The sequence below is a fragment of the Anomaloglossus baeobatrachus genome, chromosome 7, assembly GCF_048569485.1.
Source record: "Anomaloglossus baeobatrachus isolate aAnoBae1 chromosome 7, aAnoBae1.hap1, whole genome shotgun sequence".
Lineage (NCBI taxonomy): Eukaryota > Metazoa > Chordata > Amphibia > Anura > Aromobatidae > Anomaloglossus > Anomaloglossus baeobatrachus.
In genome coordinates, this window is record NC_134359.1 from 152,329,809 (window position 1) to 152,344,051 (window position 14,243).

At 44.4% G+C, this 14,243-nt stretch overlaps 1 protein-coding gene across 2 annotated transcripts in view; it reads right to left on the bottom strand.

Moving 5' to 3' along the window:
• HIBCH (3-hydroxyisobutyryl-CoA hydrolase) overlaps positions 1–14,243 on the bottom strand; it is a 787,172-nt gene that overhangs the window by 466,144 nt on the left and 306,785 nt on the right. For both annotated transcript variants that reach the window (XM_075319035.1, XM_075319034.1), the window contains exon 6: positions 5,329–5,381. In XM_075319035.1, the coding sequence (XP_075175150.1) occupies positions 5,329–5,381 (53 nt within the window). The remainder of the gene's footprint in view (positions 1–5,328; positions 5,382–14,243) is intronic.

Consider the following 14,243-nt stretch of genomic DNA (forward strand, 5'->3'; position numbering starts at 1 on the left):
ACAGATCATAGCAGTGAGTGGAATATAAGAATCCCCCTTTTTCATAAATTTCCCCATAAAAAATAAAAAATTAAATATTTAAAAAAAATTAAACACCTAATAACAATAAAAACAGAAAATGGAGTAAAAAATGATAAATGGGATCATTACCTTCTCAACCCCCTCCCCCTCCCCTCCTCTATTGTTTTTTATAAAATGACAAATATATTGAGACATAATTTACCCATACTTTACCAAGATGATAAATGATATAAAATTCTTTGAGAATGTTATTTGTGGTAAAGAGTAAAATAAAAATAAAAGTATTGGAGACCATGTCTTCCCCATCAGCCCCCCCTTCTTTGAGCTATAAAAAAAAAAAGCAAAAATAAAAAAACAACCCATGATTGTGCTATTAAGACATGTTCAGATGTGGTCAAATAGAATGCGGTATTTGCCGTTTTATTTTTAGGGGTAAATAATTCTATGATAATAGAGGTAAAAAAATGTGATATAAAAACACAGAACTGTTACAGTACTGACCATGTGGTTTATATGACAATTTGAGCTGTCATGTATACTTTATAGGTTGCACTGTATTTAGTATATTAAAGAAAGGATCTGGTGAATATATATAGGCAGTCACATCTGATGTCTAAACAAGACCGTACAATCTTAGGCCTGTTTGAAGATTTCAGGGAGGTTTATGGGGGAGATGTGAATTCTCTGCAATTTTCAGGGTATTGAGAGGGTTAATAGACCTTATAGAGAAGGAGATTGGTGGAAACCTCTTTCAAGGGAAGCATATTGGATCCCTAAGCTGCATGCACGCTATTTAGGAGAACTAAATCACAGCTTTGATTTATTGTATATATATATATTAAAACGATGTGGCTTATCCAACATTGATTTTATATTTCTGTATGTTGTATTTCTAATATTTTTGAATGTATTATCTCTTTTATATATAAAGTGAGCACTATTTTGTTGGTGTTGTATATAGATCCGGCTCAGATGAGGGGTGTATAGGTATATATATCACCTTGGCTACTCATTCTGATTATGTTGCTTATGAATAAGGAGTCTACTTTCTCCGAAACGCATCAAGCGTCAATATATTCTGCCCTTGGTTGGAATTACCTTTTTTATGAATTTTGAATAAAGAATTTTTGTATTACGTCGGTGCTGTATATTTGCTCTGCCTCCTTCTCCTTTGCTCTGTTCAGTCACCAACAGACTATTAATTTATTTACTTATGTGAATCATGCGACCATGTGGAGAAGGGATGACCTGTACTGCAGGAAAGTGCATCTGACTTTTTTAAGTTATATCTTACTTTAATGTAAACTGTTCACGATTCTGCTTTGAACACTTTGGAATCTGGGGGTGGGGAAAAGATGAGGAAGACGAGGGACTGAGGCTGAGCAATAAGGTGATTGGAGTCGCCAACCACAGAATCAGTTACAATGTGAGCAGTGGGGACGTATATGGAGCAGTTTGTTGAAGGCAGCCATGTCCTGTATCTAAATACAGCTAAATTACTATGCACTGCTAAGCTAAATACACAGAAGACCTTATGCCCACGTTGCTTTTTTCATGCGATTTTCCTTGCTTTTGTTAAACACCATAAGCAAGGAAAAATAGTCCCAGCAAAGTCTAGGAGAATCCTGACTTGCTGTGCACACGCTGCTTCTTTTTCCTTGTACTTTTTGATGCTGAAAAAAAACCCAACAGCATGTCAATTGTTTCTGCGGGGTTTTTTTTTACTGTTTTTTCACCAACTGACTTCAATGGAGTCATTGAAAAACACAGGAAAAAAAAGCATGTGTGAGGGTATGTGCGCACGTTGCTTTTTACCTGCTTTTTTGCTGCTTTTTCTTCTGCGCTGTTTAATGCCAAAATGGATGTGTTCTTCTATTTAAGCAAAGTCTATGGGAATTTGGGTTTCTCGTTCACACTATGTTGTTCAAAATGCTGCCTTTTTGTGGCAGAACTTTGGTCAAAAACTCAGCTTTTCAAAGAAGCAACATGTCAATTGTTTTTGCCATTTGGGTTTTGCACTGCAAAGCTGAGTTTTTGACCAAAGTTCTGCCACAAAAAGGCAGCATTTTGAACAACAATAGTGTGAACAAGAAACCCAAATTCCCATAGACTTTGCTTGAATAGAAGAACACATCCATTTTGGCATTAAACAGCGCAGAAGAAAAAGCAGCAAAAAAGCAGGTAAAAAGCAACGTGCGCAAATACCCTAATGCCCACGTTGATTTTTTTGTGCATTTTTATGTGCTTTTTTTACGTTACTGGAGTTCCCTGCAGCCATTTCCTCATCTTGCAGTCTTACCAAGGGACCTTACTGCACGGAACTCCGGTAACATCACAAGGTGAATCGAATTCATGCCGGTGGATCACCGGGGTTTCCTGCAGATCCACCAGCATGAACTCAGTCACCTTGTGACATCACCAGTGTTCCCTGCATCTAGGCCTGCCGGTCTTTACCACGAGATCTTATTGCAGGGAACTCGGGTGACTTAAGTGCCATGGTCTGTGAGGCAATCCATACCTCAGTAACATGGGTTAGTCATGGTGACGATCCAGGGTTACCATGACAGCGATCGGGTCCCTGTGATTGCATTACAGGGACCAGATTGCCAGGGATAGGTAAGTGATTCCCCTCCCTGCCTCCTGAATGCTGCAATCGCACTGATCGCAGCAATAAGAGAGTTAAACTGCTGGGAGCGGCACAGGCACTGCTCCTAGCAGTGAGAGCCAGGTCCTGGCTGTAAGATCAGGGGACCGTAGGGGTACAGCGCTTGAACCCCCATGATCGCCATGACTAAAAAATGCTCAAAAAGAAGGAAAAAAGCATGTGAAAAAACACGCAAACGCAATAAAAAATGCACATTTTTCTGCTGCTTTTTTCCTGCCAAAACATGCGGTTTTATGATTTTCTCCACATAAAGACGCAATGTGGGCACATAGCCTACAGTAGATTTAATACAGTATGTCCTGGGAGGGTGCTTTATCATTACAATACATGAGCTGACTTGAGCAACCAATAGTTGGTGGATGGGGTGAGGAGAGGAGAGCAGGCAGGGGCGTAACAATCACAAACGCAGAGATAGTTACCGGGCCCGATGGTACAGGGGACCGACCGACCCCAGCTACTACTTCAGCTGGAAGTGCGTCTGAGGGCGCACATCCAGCTGAAATGCATCACAGCACATAGACCAGCCGGGTCCCTGCACTGTGATACATGCTGCCAGCCAACGGTGGCTGACAGCTGACTTCCATTCTGTGACAGAGCACCGCATGACAGTGCTGTCATACGCCATGGCACACACTCCAATGTCGCAGACCACTCCACGCTTGCTACAGAGGACACTGGCAGATGTGGGAGTGGAGGGAAGAGGAGTAGAATTTTTAAAATTATTTTTATTTTTTTAATCATGCGTTCGAGATAGTGACGGACCATATATACCAGGATGGGGGACATATATACCAGTATGGAGGGACATATACACCAGGATGGGGGACATATATACCAGGATACGGACCATATATACCAGGATGAGGAATATATATACCAGGATGGGAGACATATATACTAGGATGGGCCCAGGATGAGCGAAATTTTTACCAGTTAAGGCCCAGGATTGGATAAATATATACCAGGATGGGGACGTTATATACCATGTATGCCAGGATGGAGACCATGTCTACCAGGATGGGGGACATATATACCAGTATGGAGGACATATGTACCAGGATTGGGGACATTACTGTATAACGAAGGGGGGGAAAAGGCAATTAATATGTCTTTATACGATTTAGAACGCTACAAATGCCAATACATTTGGCCAAAGTCCAGAGAGAGGAACAGGTCTAAATTTCGCACTGGGGCCCATCGCACTCTAGTTATGTCACTGTATAAATTATATACAGTCTAACCTTAGTTTACAAGAACAATACGTTCTGGGAGTGTGCTCGTAAACAAAGTTACTAATCTAGCAAAGCAAGATTTCCCATAGGAAATAATTGAATTTCAGACAATTCGTTCCACAACTTGAGCAATGTCCCATCCTGGTCCCCTATTGTGCCACTCCACACACGCACAAACACACACACACACACATTATGCTGACCTTACCCTCCGTTCCATCGGCGGCCTCCTGGTTCCTGTAATCCGCAGGTATGTGTATCCGGTAACCATTGCGACCGATGCTGGAGGTTCCCTGTCTGCGCTTCAGCAGCAGACGTCATACGCAGAAGCCTCTGATTGGTCAGCGCGCTAACTTTGAGAAGCGCTGACAGCGGAAGCTCCTACACCGTCGTGATGGTTACCGGATACAAATACCTGCGGACTGTAAGAACCAGGAGACCGCCGTGGGAACGGAGGGTAAGGTGAGCATCGTGTGTGTGTGTGTGTGCGCGCGTGTGCGTGCGCACGCAGACTGCAAGAGTGGGTCAGAGCGCGGTTAAAGTACGGAACTAGAAGTGTGTGCAGTGAGTATTTGCTCGTACAGCAAAGCATTGCTCGTAAACAGTTACAAATTTACAGCAAGCTTTGCTCGTATAGTGAAATACTCGCACACCAAGTAACTCGTAAACCGAGGTTCAACTGTACTAGTACGCAAAGTAGTACACTGTATACCTATTTGTATAAAAAGACTAATCAATGTTTCCAGAATTCTAATACTATTTTTCTATTTTAGCAAAGAAAGAAGACACTCCTATTCTCCTTAAGCATCATGACTAGCTGACCAACACTGCAGTAGCATCTGAACCACTTTCTAGCAATTGATGCTACAGTTGTGGTCAAAGCAACCCTCAATATGTTACTCATTGCATATTTTGTGGAATCCGAAGATAGAATAGGGACAGAGATGAGGGTGGTGATGTTCACCTTGAATGATATGATATACCCATGTAGTTTAGGGCCTATCCTTTTTCTGTGTAACATGGGGTGGGTTAACCAACCTTATCTGTTAGGAAGGGATACAATCATTTTTGACAGGTATGAAGAAAAAGAGAGGAGCTGTTAAAGTAATGAAGGAGTTAAAAATTGTCAGTCCTGACAAAATGTAAGGGTCCACTAGTTGAAACAAAGATCTGTTTGAAGGTTGAACTGGGTGGATGATGGAAGTGTCTGCAATTACTATGTTAAGTATTTTGCTATCATTACTAATTTGTGAACATCTTCATTTATGCATGAAATGTGTGAGGTATATAATATAGTCCATTTGGAATACAAGTTTGAATTCACAACTTATGCTAATTTCCCCAGCGCTGATACATTCTCCGAAATTTCAAAAGTAGTCAAAATCTACTTTAACACAAATGTTTACTTACACCACCCATGGTAATTCCATCAATGAGAGCTACATATGGCGTTTTGCATGTCCCTGAGAAAAGAAAACAAAATCATAAATTTTGCCTTTAGCATATTAAAAGAATAACAGAGTTCTGAGACTATGACTAAAGCCTGCTTTACACACTTCAATAGATCTTTCAATCCGTCGTCGGGGTCAAGTTGTAAGTGACGCACATCCGGCATCGTGCGTGATGTATTTGCGTGTGAAATCTACATGCGATCGATATTGAACGAAAATACGGTGATCGCATACACGTCGTTTATTCCTCATACATTGGACGTTTGGTAGTACGAAACTAGTCAATTGTAACGTGTGACATCCATCATACGATTGTGATGTCTGAGGCTATGTGCGCAGGTGTGCGCTCTGCACCGCAGCTTAAAAAAGGTCTGCTTCAGAGCGCAGCTGAAAAGCTGCGTTCTGAAGCGCCTCACAATGTCTGTCATGCACTAATCTCTGTCAGTCCGTCACTATCTCTGTCCCTCACTCTCTGTCCATGTCAGTCTATCCCCCTCTCTCATATACTCACCGATCCCCGATCACCGGCGCTGCACGGCATTCACACTGCTCCGGCGGCTTTTACTGTTTTGAAAAAGCCGGCCGCCCATTAAACAATCTCGTATTCCCTGCTTACCCCGCCCACCGGCGCCTATGATTGGTTACAGTGAGACATGCCCCCCCACGCTGAGTGACAGGTGTCACACTGCACCCAATCACAGCAGCCGGTGGGCGTGTCTATACTGTGTAGTGAAATAAATAATTAAATAATTAAAAAAAACGGCGTGCGGTTCCCCCGCTGATCGCGCTACTCACCTCAGTTGCTGACTGGAGCTGACCGGAGCGGCGGTGAGTAGCGCGATCAGCTGATCTGTCACTGAGGTTACCCGCGGCCACCGCTGCATCCAGTGACAGCGGGTAACCTCAGTGACAGATCAGCTGATCGCACGGCTGTCTTCATTAGCTGTGTGGAGGTGACCGGAGCGGCTGTGTCTGCTGCGGCTCCGGTCACCTCCATGCAGCAGCGCTAGATGCGACGCTGGACCATCCTGGATTCCGCCGGACAAGGAGGGCTTTTTGGGGGTGATTAAAGTGGTGAACCAGGGTATATGTGTGTTTTTTATTTCCAATAAAGGATTTTTTCCGCGTGTGTTTATTTACTGTTATTTACAGATTAATCATGGAAGGTGTCTCATAGACGCCTGACATGATTAATCTAGGACTTATTGGCAGCTATGGGCTGCCAATAAATCCTTATTACCCCGATTTGCCAACGCACCAGGGTAAATCGGGAAGAGCCGGGTACAGTCCCAGAACTGTCGCATATAATGTATGCGGCAATTCTGGGCGGCTGTTGGCTGATATTGTTAGGCTGGGGGGCTCCCCATAACGTGGAGCTCCCCATCCTGAGAATACCAGCCTTCAGCCGTATGGCTTTATCTGGCTGGTTTTAAAACTGGGGGGATCGCACGCCGTTTTATTTAATTATTTATTTCACTACACAGTATAGACACGCCCACCGGCTGCTGTGATTGGGTGCAGTGTGACACCTGTCACTCAGCGTGGGGGGCGTGTCTCACTGTAACCAATCATAGGCGCCGGTGGGCGGGGTAAGCAGGGAATACGAGATTGTTTAATGAGCGGCCGGCTTTTTCAAAACAGTAAAAGCCGCCGGAGCAGTGTGAATGCCGTGCAGCGCCGGGGATCGGGGATCGGTGAGTATATGAGAGAGGGCTGCTCAATTCACTTACTCAGGAGTTTAGCGGTCACCGGTGAGTCCTTCACTGGTGACCGCTAATCAGGGCGCGACACAGACAGAGCCGCAGCATCACAATGAAGTCGGGTGAGGTTCACCCGAGTTCATTCTGACAGTGCGGCTCTGTCTGTGTCTGCTGTGAACTACCATTCACCGCTGCTACATGACTGTCTGTGTCTGCTGTTAGCGGCCATGTAGCAGAGCTGAATGGCAGATGACATAGTAAAAACGCATCCCTACACATTACACACGCTTGGCAAGTCAGTAAATAAAAAAAAAAAGGGTGCCCAATGCATACGTCACAGAACACATGATCTAAAGGATCGCACACAAAATTGATCAATTTAACATAGGCTACTAACGCACGTGTGACAGCAAATGAACGACCTACGTGCAATCTCATTCACTCGCATATGCGACCTGGGCGTGTCACATCGCATACGAGATCGCACACCTAATTGTAAGGTGTAAAGCTGGCTTAAATCTGTCACCCTTACAATCAGCACAAAAAAGTGGTAGAACATGTAAGCTAGAATAGCGAGTCCCCGTAAATCTACTGATCAGCACAGGTACTGGTAGGTGGATCCCCAAAATCAGACATTAGCAGACCAAACAAAGCGCTGGCTACCAAAGACATGGTTGAAGTGCTGCACCATTTTACAGGTAACGGACGTCAGGTTTTAACGTGATTATTAGGTAAAACAATACACAATATATGTAAATCTTGTTTCTATAAGAATTTATCTATAAATAACTGTGTTCTTTGTAAGCAATATACCATAATATTTAATTGAGAAACGTAATACTGTCATTAACTAATTGTAACAACTGCAAAAATTAAAGTAGTATTCCGATCTCCAAGATCCTATCCCAATATGTATTAGGGGTAATAATAATAATACTAATAATAATAATAATATTTGCAAGTACCTCCAATTACAAATGTAGTATAGTCCTTCTGATATAGATATGTCTGTCTCTTATCTCATGTCCAGGGCATTGCAGCTCAGGTGTCTAAGGTTACAGTAACGAGCAAGTCACTAACTGTCATAATCTATATGAGTGGGTCGTAACCATGGAAATCTATGCTGCAATGCCCTGCACATGAGGTAAAAGACATGGCTATATCAGGAGAACTATACATCATTTCTATTTGGAGGTATTTGCTAATATAATTATTATTATGCTTACTACATATTGGGATTGGATTTTGGAGAAGGGAATACCCTTTTAAATTTGTAGATGTGCCCTTTAACTCCCCCACAACCTGTGACGTACCCAGATGTCATGGATGGGAAGGGGCTCCTGAGCTATACTGTATGAGTATGTCATGGTGATCCTGAGGGCACAGGAGCTGTGCTTGTGCAATTGCCAATGGAAGCTCAGCCTATGTGACAGCCGAGCATCAGTTCTCACAGCCAGGAGAGATCCCTGCACCACTCATGGCTGTTTCACCCCTTAAATACTTAAATGCAATGATTAATATCGATCACAACATTTAGGAGACAGGGAGAGGGAGTACGCTCCCCCTCCAGTGTGATCACTGCCCCCGCAGTGTCATCGCGAGGGTCCGATCGTTGCCATGGCAACACAAGGTAGTCATGATGACCTTCGGGTCAGCCCACTATGGCAAGCCTGTTAGACCATGCCAAGAAGATTAAATAAGACATAAACTAAGAGCAAAATAGTAGAACAATAAAAGGCATTAAAAGCAACTGGTCATTAAAAAAACACTATTAAACCAGATATGGGATTAATCAGGATAACAGAGGTCTGACGCGGTGCGGCTGCCGCACTTGCAGCCTTGCTGTCAGTAGGAAATATTCTTTATTCCTTCTCACAGCCTCACGCCTTAAGTTATAGATGTGCGGCCAGTGCAGTTTCAGTCACTGTTTATTATTTACCTGTCCCGCCCACAGCCATGACTCAGTCATGGGTACGGGACTGCAATAGACCAGGTGAGTGCTGCTGAGAGCAGTTCTGCTATTTATATGTGAGGCCGCATGGCACATTTTATAAAAATATTTTAGTGTAGGACTGCTTCAAATGAGATTTGCCGTGACGTGGCGAAGCAGCTCAAGAAATTGCAATTTTTTGCCAAAAATCTCAAAAAAATTTTTATAATGCAGTTTGGAATATTTGATGCCTTAGTGCACATTGGTGCTGGCTCTTTGTTGTTTCTTTGTTGAATTGGTCGGTGGTTGACCTCCACCTTGCTATGCACCCCAATTTGGGATATATTCCATCTGTATAGATTTTGGCGTTTGGTGACTGTTCACATTGGGTCATCAGGCTTTGTCCACAGGCTATATATATACTTCATGCAGCATTTGCTTGGACCTGTCCCGCCCACAGCCATGACTCAGTCATGGGTACGGGACTGCAATAGACCAGGTGAGTGCTGCTGAGAGCAGTTCTGCTATTTATATGTGAGGCCGCATGGCACATTTTATAAAAATATTTTAGTGTAGGACTGCTTCAAATGAGATTTGCCGTGACGTGGCGAAGCAGCTCAAGAAATTGCAATTTTTTGCCAAAAATCTCAAAAAAATTTTTATAATGCAGTTTGGAATATTTGATGCCTTAGTGCACATTGGTGCTGGCTCTTTGTTGTTTCTTTGTTGAATTGGTCGGTGGTTGACCTCCACCTTGCTATGCACCCCAATTTGGGATATATTCCATCTGTATAGATTTTGGCGTTTGGTGACTGTTCACATTGGGTCATCAGGCTTTGTCCACAGGCTATATATATACTTCATGCAGCATTTGCTTGGACCTGTCCCGCCCACAGCCATGACTCAGTCATGGGTACGGGACTGCAATAGACCAGGTGAGTGCTGCTGAGAGCAGTTCTGCTATTTATATGTGAGGCCGCATGGCACATTTTATAAAAATATTTTAGTGTAGGACTGCTTCAAATGAGATTTGCCGTGACGTGGCGAAGCAGCTCAAGAAATTGCAATTTTTTGCCAAAAATCTCAAAAAAATTTTTATAATGCAGTTTGGAATATTTGATGCCTTAGTGCACATTGGTGCTGGCTCTTTGTTGTTTCTTTGTTGAATTGGTCGGTGGTTGACCTCCACCTTGCTATGCACCCCAATTTGGGATATATTCCATCTGTATAGATTTTGGCGTTTGGTGACTGTTCACATTGGGTCATCAGGCTTTGTCCACAGGCTATATATATACTTCATGCAGCATTTGCTTGGACCTGTCCCGCCCACAGCCATGACTCAGTCATGGGTACGGGACTGCAATAGACCAGGTGAGTGCTGCTGAGAGCAGTTCTGCTATTTATATGTGAGGCCGCATGGCACATTTTATAAAAATATTTTAGTGTAGGACTGCTTCAAATGAGATTTGCCGTGACGTGGCGAAGCAGCTCAAGAAATTGCAATTTTTTGCCAAAAATCTCAAAAAAATTTTTATAATGCAGTTTGGAATATTTGATGCCTTAGTGCACATTGGTGCTGGCTCTTTGTTGTTTCTTTGTTGAATTGGTCGGTGGTTGACCTCCACCTTGCTATGCACCCCAATTTGGGATATATTCCATCTGTATAGATTTTGGCGTTTGGTGACTGTTCACATTGGGTCATCAGGCTTTGTCCACAGGCTATATATATACTTCATGCAGCATTTGCTTGGACCTGTCCCGCCCACAGCCATGACTCAGTCATGGGTACGGGACTGCAATAGACCAGGTGAGTGCTGCTGAGAGCAGTTCTGCTATTTATATGTGAGGCCGCATGGCACATTTTATAAAAATATTTTAGTGTAGGACTGCTTCAAATGAGATTTGCCGTGACGTGGCGAAGCAGCTCAAGAAATTGCAATTTTTTGCCAAAAATCTCAAAAAAATTTTTATAATGCAGTTTGGAATATTTGATGCCTTAGTGCACATTGGTGCTGGCTCTTTGTTGTTTCTTTGTTGAATTGGTCGGTGGTTGACCTCCACCTTGCTATGCACCCCAATTTGGGATATATTCCATCTGTATAGATTTTGGCGTTTGGTGACTGTTCACATTGGGTCATCAGGCTTTGTCCACAGGCTATATATATACTTCATGCAGCATTTGCTTGGACCTGTCCCGCCCACAGCCATGACTCAGTCATGGGTACGGGACTGCAATAGACCAGGTGAGTGCTGCTGAGAGCAGTTCTGCTATTTATATGTGAGGCCGCATGGCACATTTTATAAAAATATTTTAGTGTAGGACTGCTTCAAATGAGATTTGCCGTGACGTGGCGAAGCAGCTCAAGAAATTGCAATTTTTTGCCAAAAATCTCAAAAAAATTTTTATAATGCAGTTTGGAATATTTGATGCCTTAGTGCACATTGGTGCTGGCTCTTTGTTGTTTCTTTGTTGAATTGGTCGGTGGTTGACCTCCACCTTGCTATGCACCCCAATTTGGGATATATTCCATCTGTATAGATTTTGGCGTTTGGTGACTGTTCACATTGGGTCATCAGGCTTTGTCCACAGGCTATATATATACTTCATGCAGCATTTGCTTGGACCTGTCCCGCCCACAGCCATGACTCAGTCATGGGTACGGGACTGCAATAGACCAGGTGAGTGCTGCTGAGAGCAGTTCTGCTATTTATATGTGAGGCCGCATGGCACATTTTATAAAAATATTTTAGTGTAGGACTGCTTCAAATGAGATTTGCCGTGACGTGGCGAAGCAGCTCAAGAAATTGCAATTTTTTGCCAAAAATCTCAAAAAAATTTTTATAATGCAGTTTGGAATATTTGATGCCTTAGTGCACATTGGTGCTGGCTCTTTGTTGTTTCACTGTTTATTATTTAGTGAGAGGCAACTATAACCGCTCCGACACTAACTGACAGCCGGCATAGTACTGCATCAGTCCGAGCTAGCTGTCAGTCAGCGCCAGGGGCGTGCTTAGAGCTGCAACTCACTATGTACTGAGCGGTGACTGAAACTTTGCCGGCCAACCCTCTATGACTGAGAACCAGAGCTCTCAGAAGGAATAAAGATTATTTCCTCACGGAAGCAGGGTACTCACTGCAGTGGCTGCATGGCATCAGAACGTTATTAACCTCCGGATTACCAGATATCTGCAGGTTTATAGCGTTTTACATGACACGTTCCATTTTAAATACAGAGATTCCTTACGGAATTTGAGACCTACTGGCAAAGGAGTCACCACGGAAATTTGGACAGATCTTTGATACTCATCATTTCTCCAGGTTCTAACCCTGAGTTGTGCTTTGATGAGAGACTTTAATGGGTCCCATCCACACCCCTTCTCCTGGACAGGTGAGAGGAGGATGGCTAATTTTATGGCAAGATAAATAGGTGCAGGTCATAGTTCTAATTTAGGTCATATGTTCCCAGAGGACACTCCTAATGGAATATTATTTCCAAGCATACTTTCACCATCCCAGACACACCAAAAATTACTAAGGTATAGCCATGATTCAGGTTGTTATTACATTTCCATGGCTTTATAAGCTGAAAAGTCTGGCACTTGGAACCACAGAAGCAGATCTGGTGGGGGGGGGGGGGCTGGGGGAATACAGATCTGATTGGGAGGCTGGGGGTATACAGATCTGGTGGGGTGGGGAAGGGGGGCATACAGTTCTGGTGGGGGGGTGCTGAGGGCATACAGATCTGGTGGGGGGGGCTGGGGGCATACAGAACTGGTGGGGGGAGACTGGGGGCATACAGATCTGGTGGGGGGCTGGGGGCATACAGATCTGGTGGGGGAGGCTAGGGGCATACAGATCTGGTGGGGGGGCTGGAGGCATACAGAGCTGGTGGGGGGGCCGGGGGCATACAGATCTGGTGGGGGGCTGGGGGCATACAAATCTGGTGGGGGGGCTGGGGCATACAGATCTGGTGGGAGGGCTGGGGGCATATAGTTCTGGTGGGGGGTGCTAGAGGCATACAGAACTGATGGGGGTGCTGGGGGCATACAGATCTGATGAGGGGGGCTGGCAGTATAAAGATCTGGTGGAGGGAGCTGGTAGCATACAGATCTGGTGAAGGGGGAGTGTGATGACCCTGCAGTAATGAGCCCATTGTTTAGTAATGCGCTCCTGATGGTTCCCTTCTGTCCCCTATTATGACGTGTTTCACCTGTCATCCGTGCCTGCGGTGCCTCCAGCTGCAGCACACAGACCCCTCCATGATAGCATCCGGTGTCCGGAGCGGCCGCTGCAGGATGTTGTTATGGCTTTACTGCAGTTGAATGCGTTATGGCACCATAAAGCATTCAATTGCAGTAAAGCACTGACAGCAGAAGCGACGGCCCCGGACAGGTGAGTATACAGCAGTGTGTGTGGCTGTGTTGTGTGCATGTGCGCTGTGTGTGTGTATGTGTATGTATCTATGTGTGTCTGCTGTGGGTGTATATGTGTGTATGCGTGCGTGCGTGCAGTGAGGACCTGGAAGGCGAAGCATCGTTCGAACTGCGGCTGCGCAATGGACAATGCCGCAGTGCATCACGGAATAAGGGAACAGACAGAACTGGTGATTATGTAAGTAGATGGCACATAAATATTGCATTTTGATTGTGCTTTGTTATGTGCCTTGTATGGACTAGAGACAGTCAGTCTACCTTAGAGGCAATTATCTTCCATGCACACATTAGCAGGAAAGATGCAGAGAGCATTAAGGCCCCTTTACATACTGAGACTTTCTAGCGATGCCACCAGCGATCCCAACCTGGCCGGGATCGCTACAAAGTCTCTGGTGAGTCGCTGGTGAGCTGTCAAACAGGCAAACCTGAAAAACGACGCAACAGCGATGCGGACCTGCAGAACGACCTAGCTGGTCATTGGGGACGTTGTAAAGCAGCTTTTTGAAAGGGAAGTCGCTAACGAAGTCGCTGTAAAGGCCCCTTTACACACTGAGACTTTCTAGTGCTCATGCTGCACAGCGGGAAACAAAGGACCAAAGAATGGTCCTGAGAGATGTGTTGTGATCAGCAACCTCACAGCAGGGGCCAGGTCGCTGATGCGTTTCACACACTGCAATGTTGCTGGGGAGGTCGCTATTACGACACAAAACCGGTGACGTTACAGCGATGTCGTTTGCGATGTTGCAGTGTGTAAAGGGGCCTTTAGTCTCTATACACTGTCTGACTTCTTGATAATTTAATTATCACAAA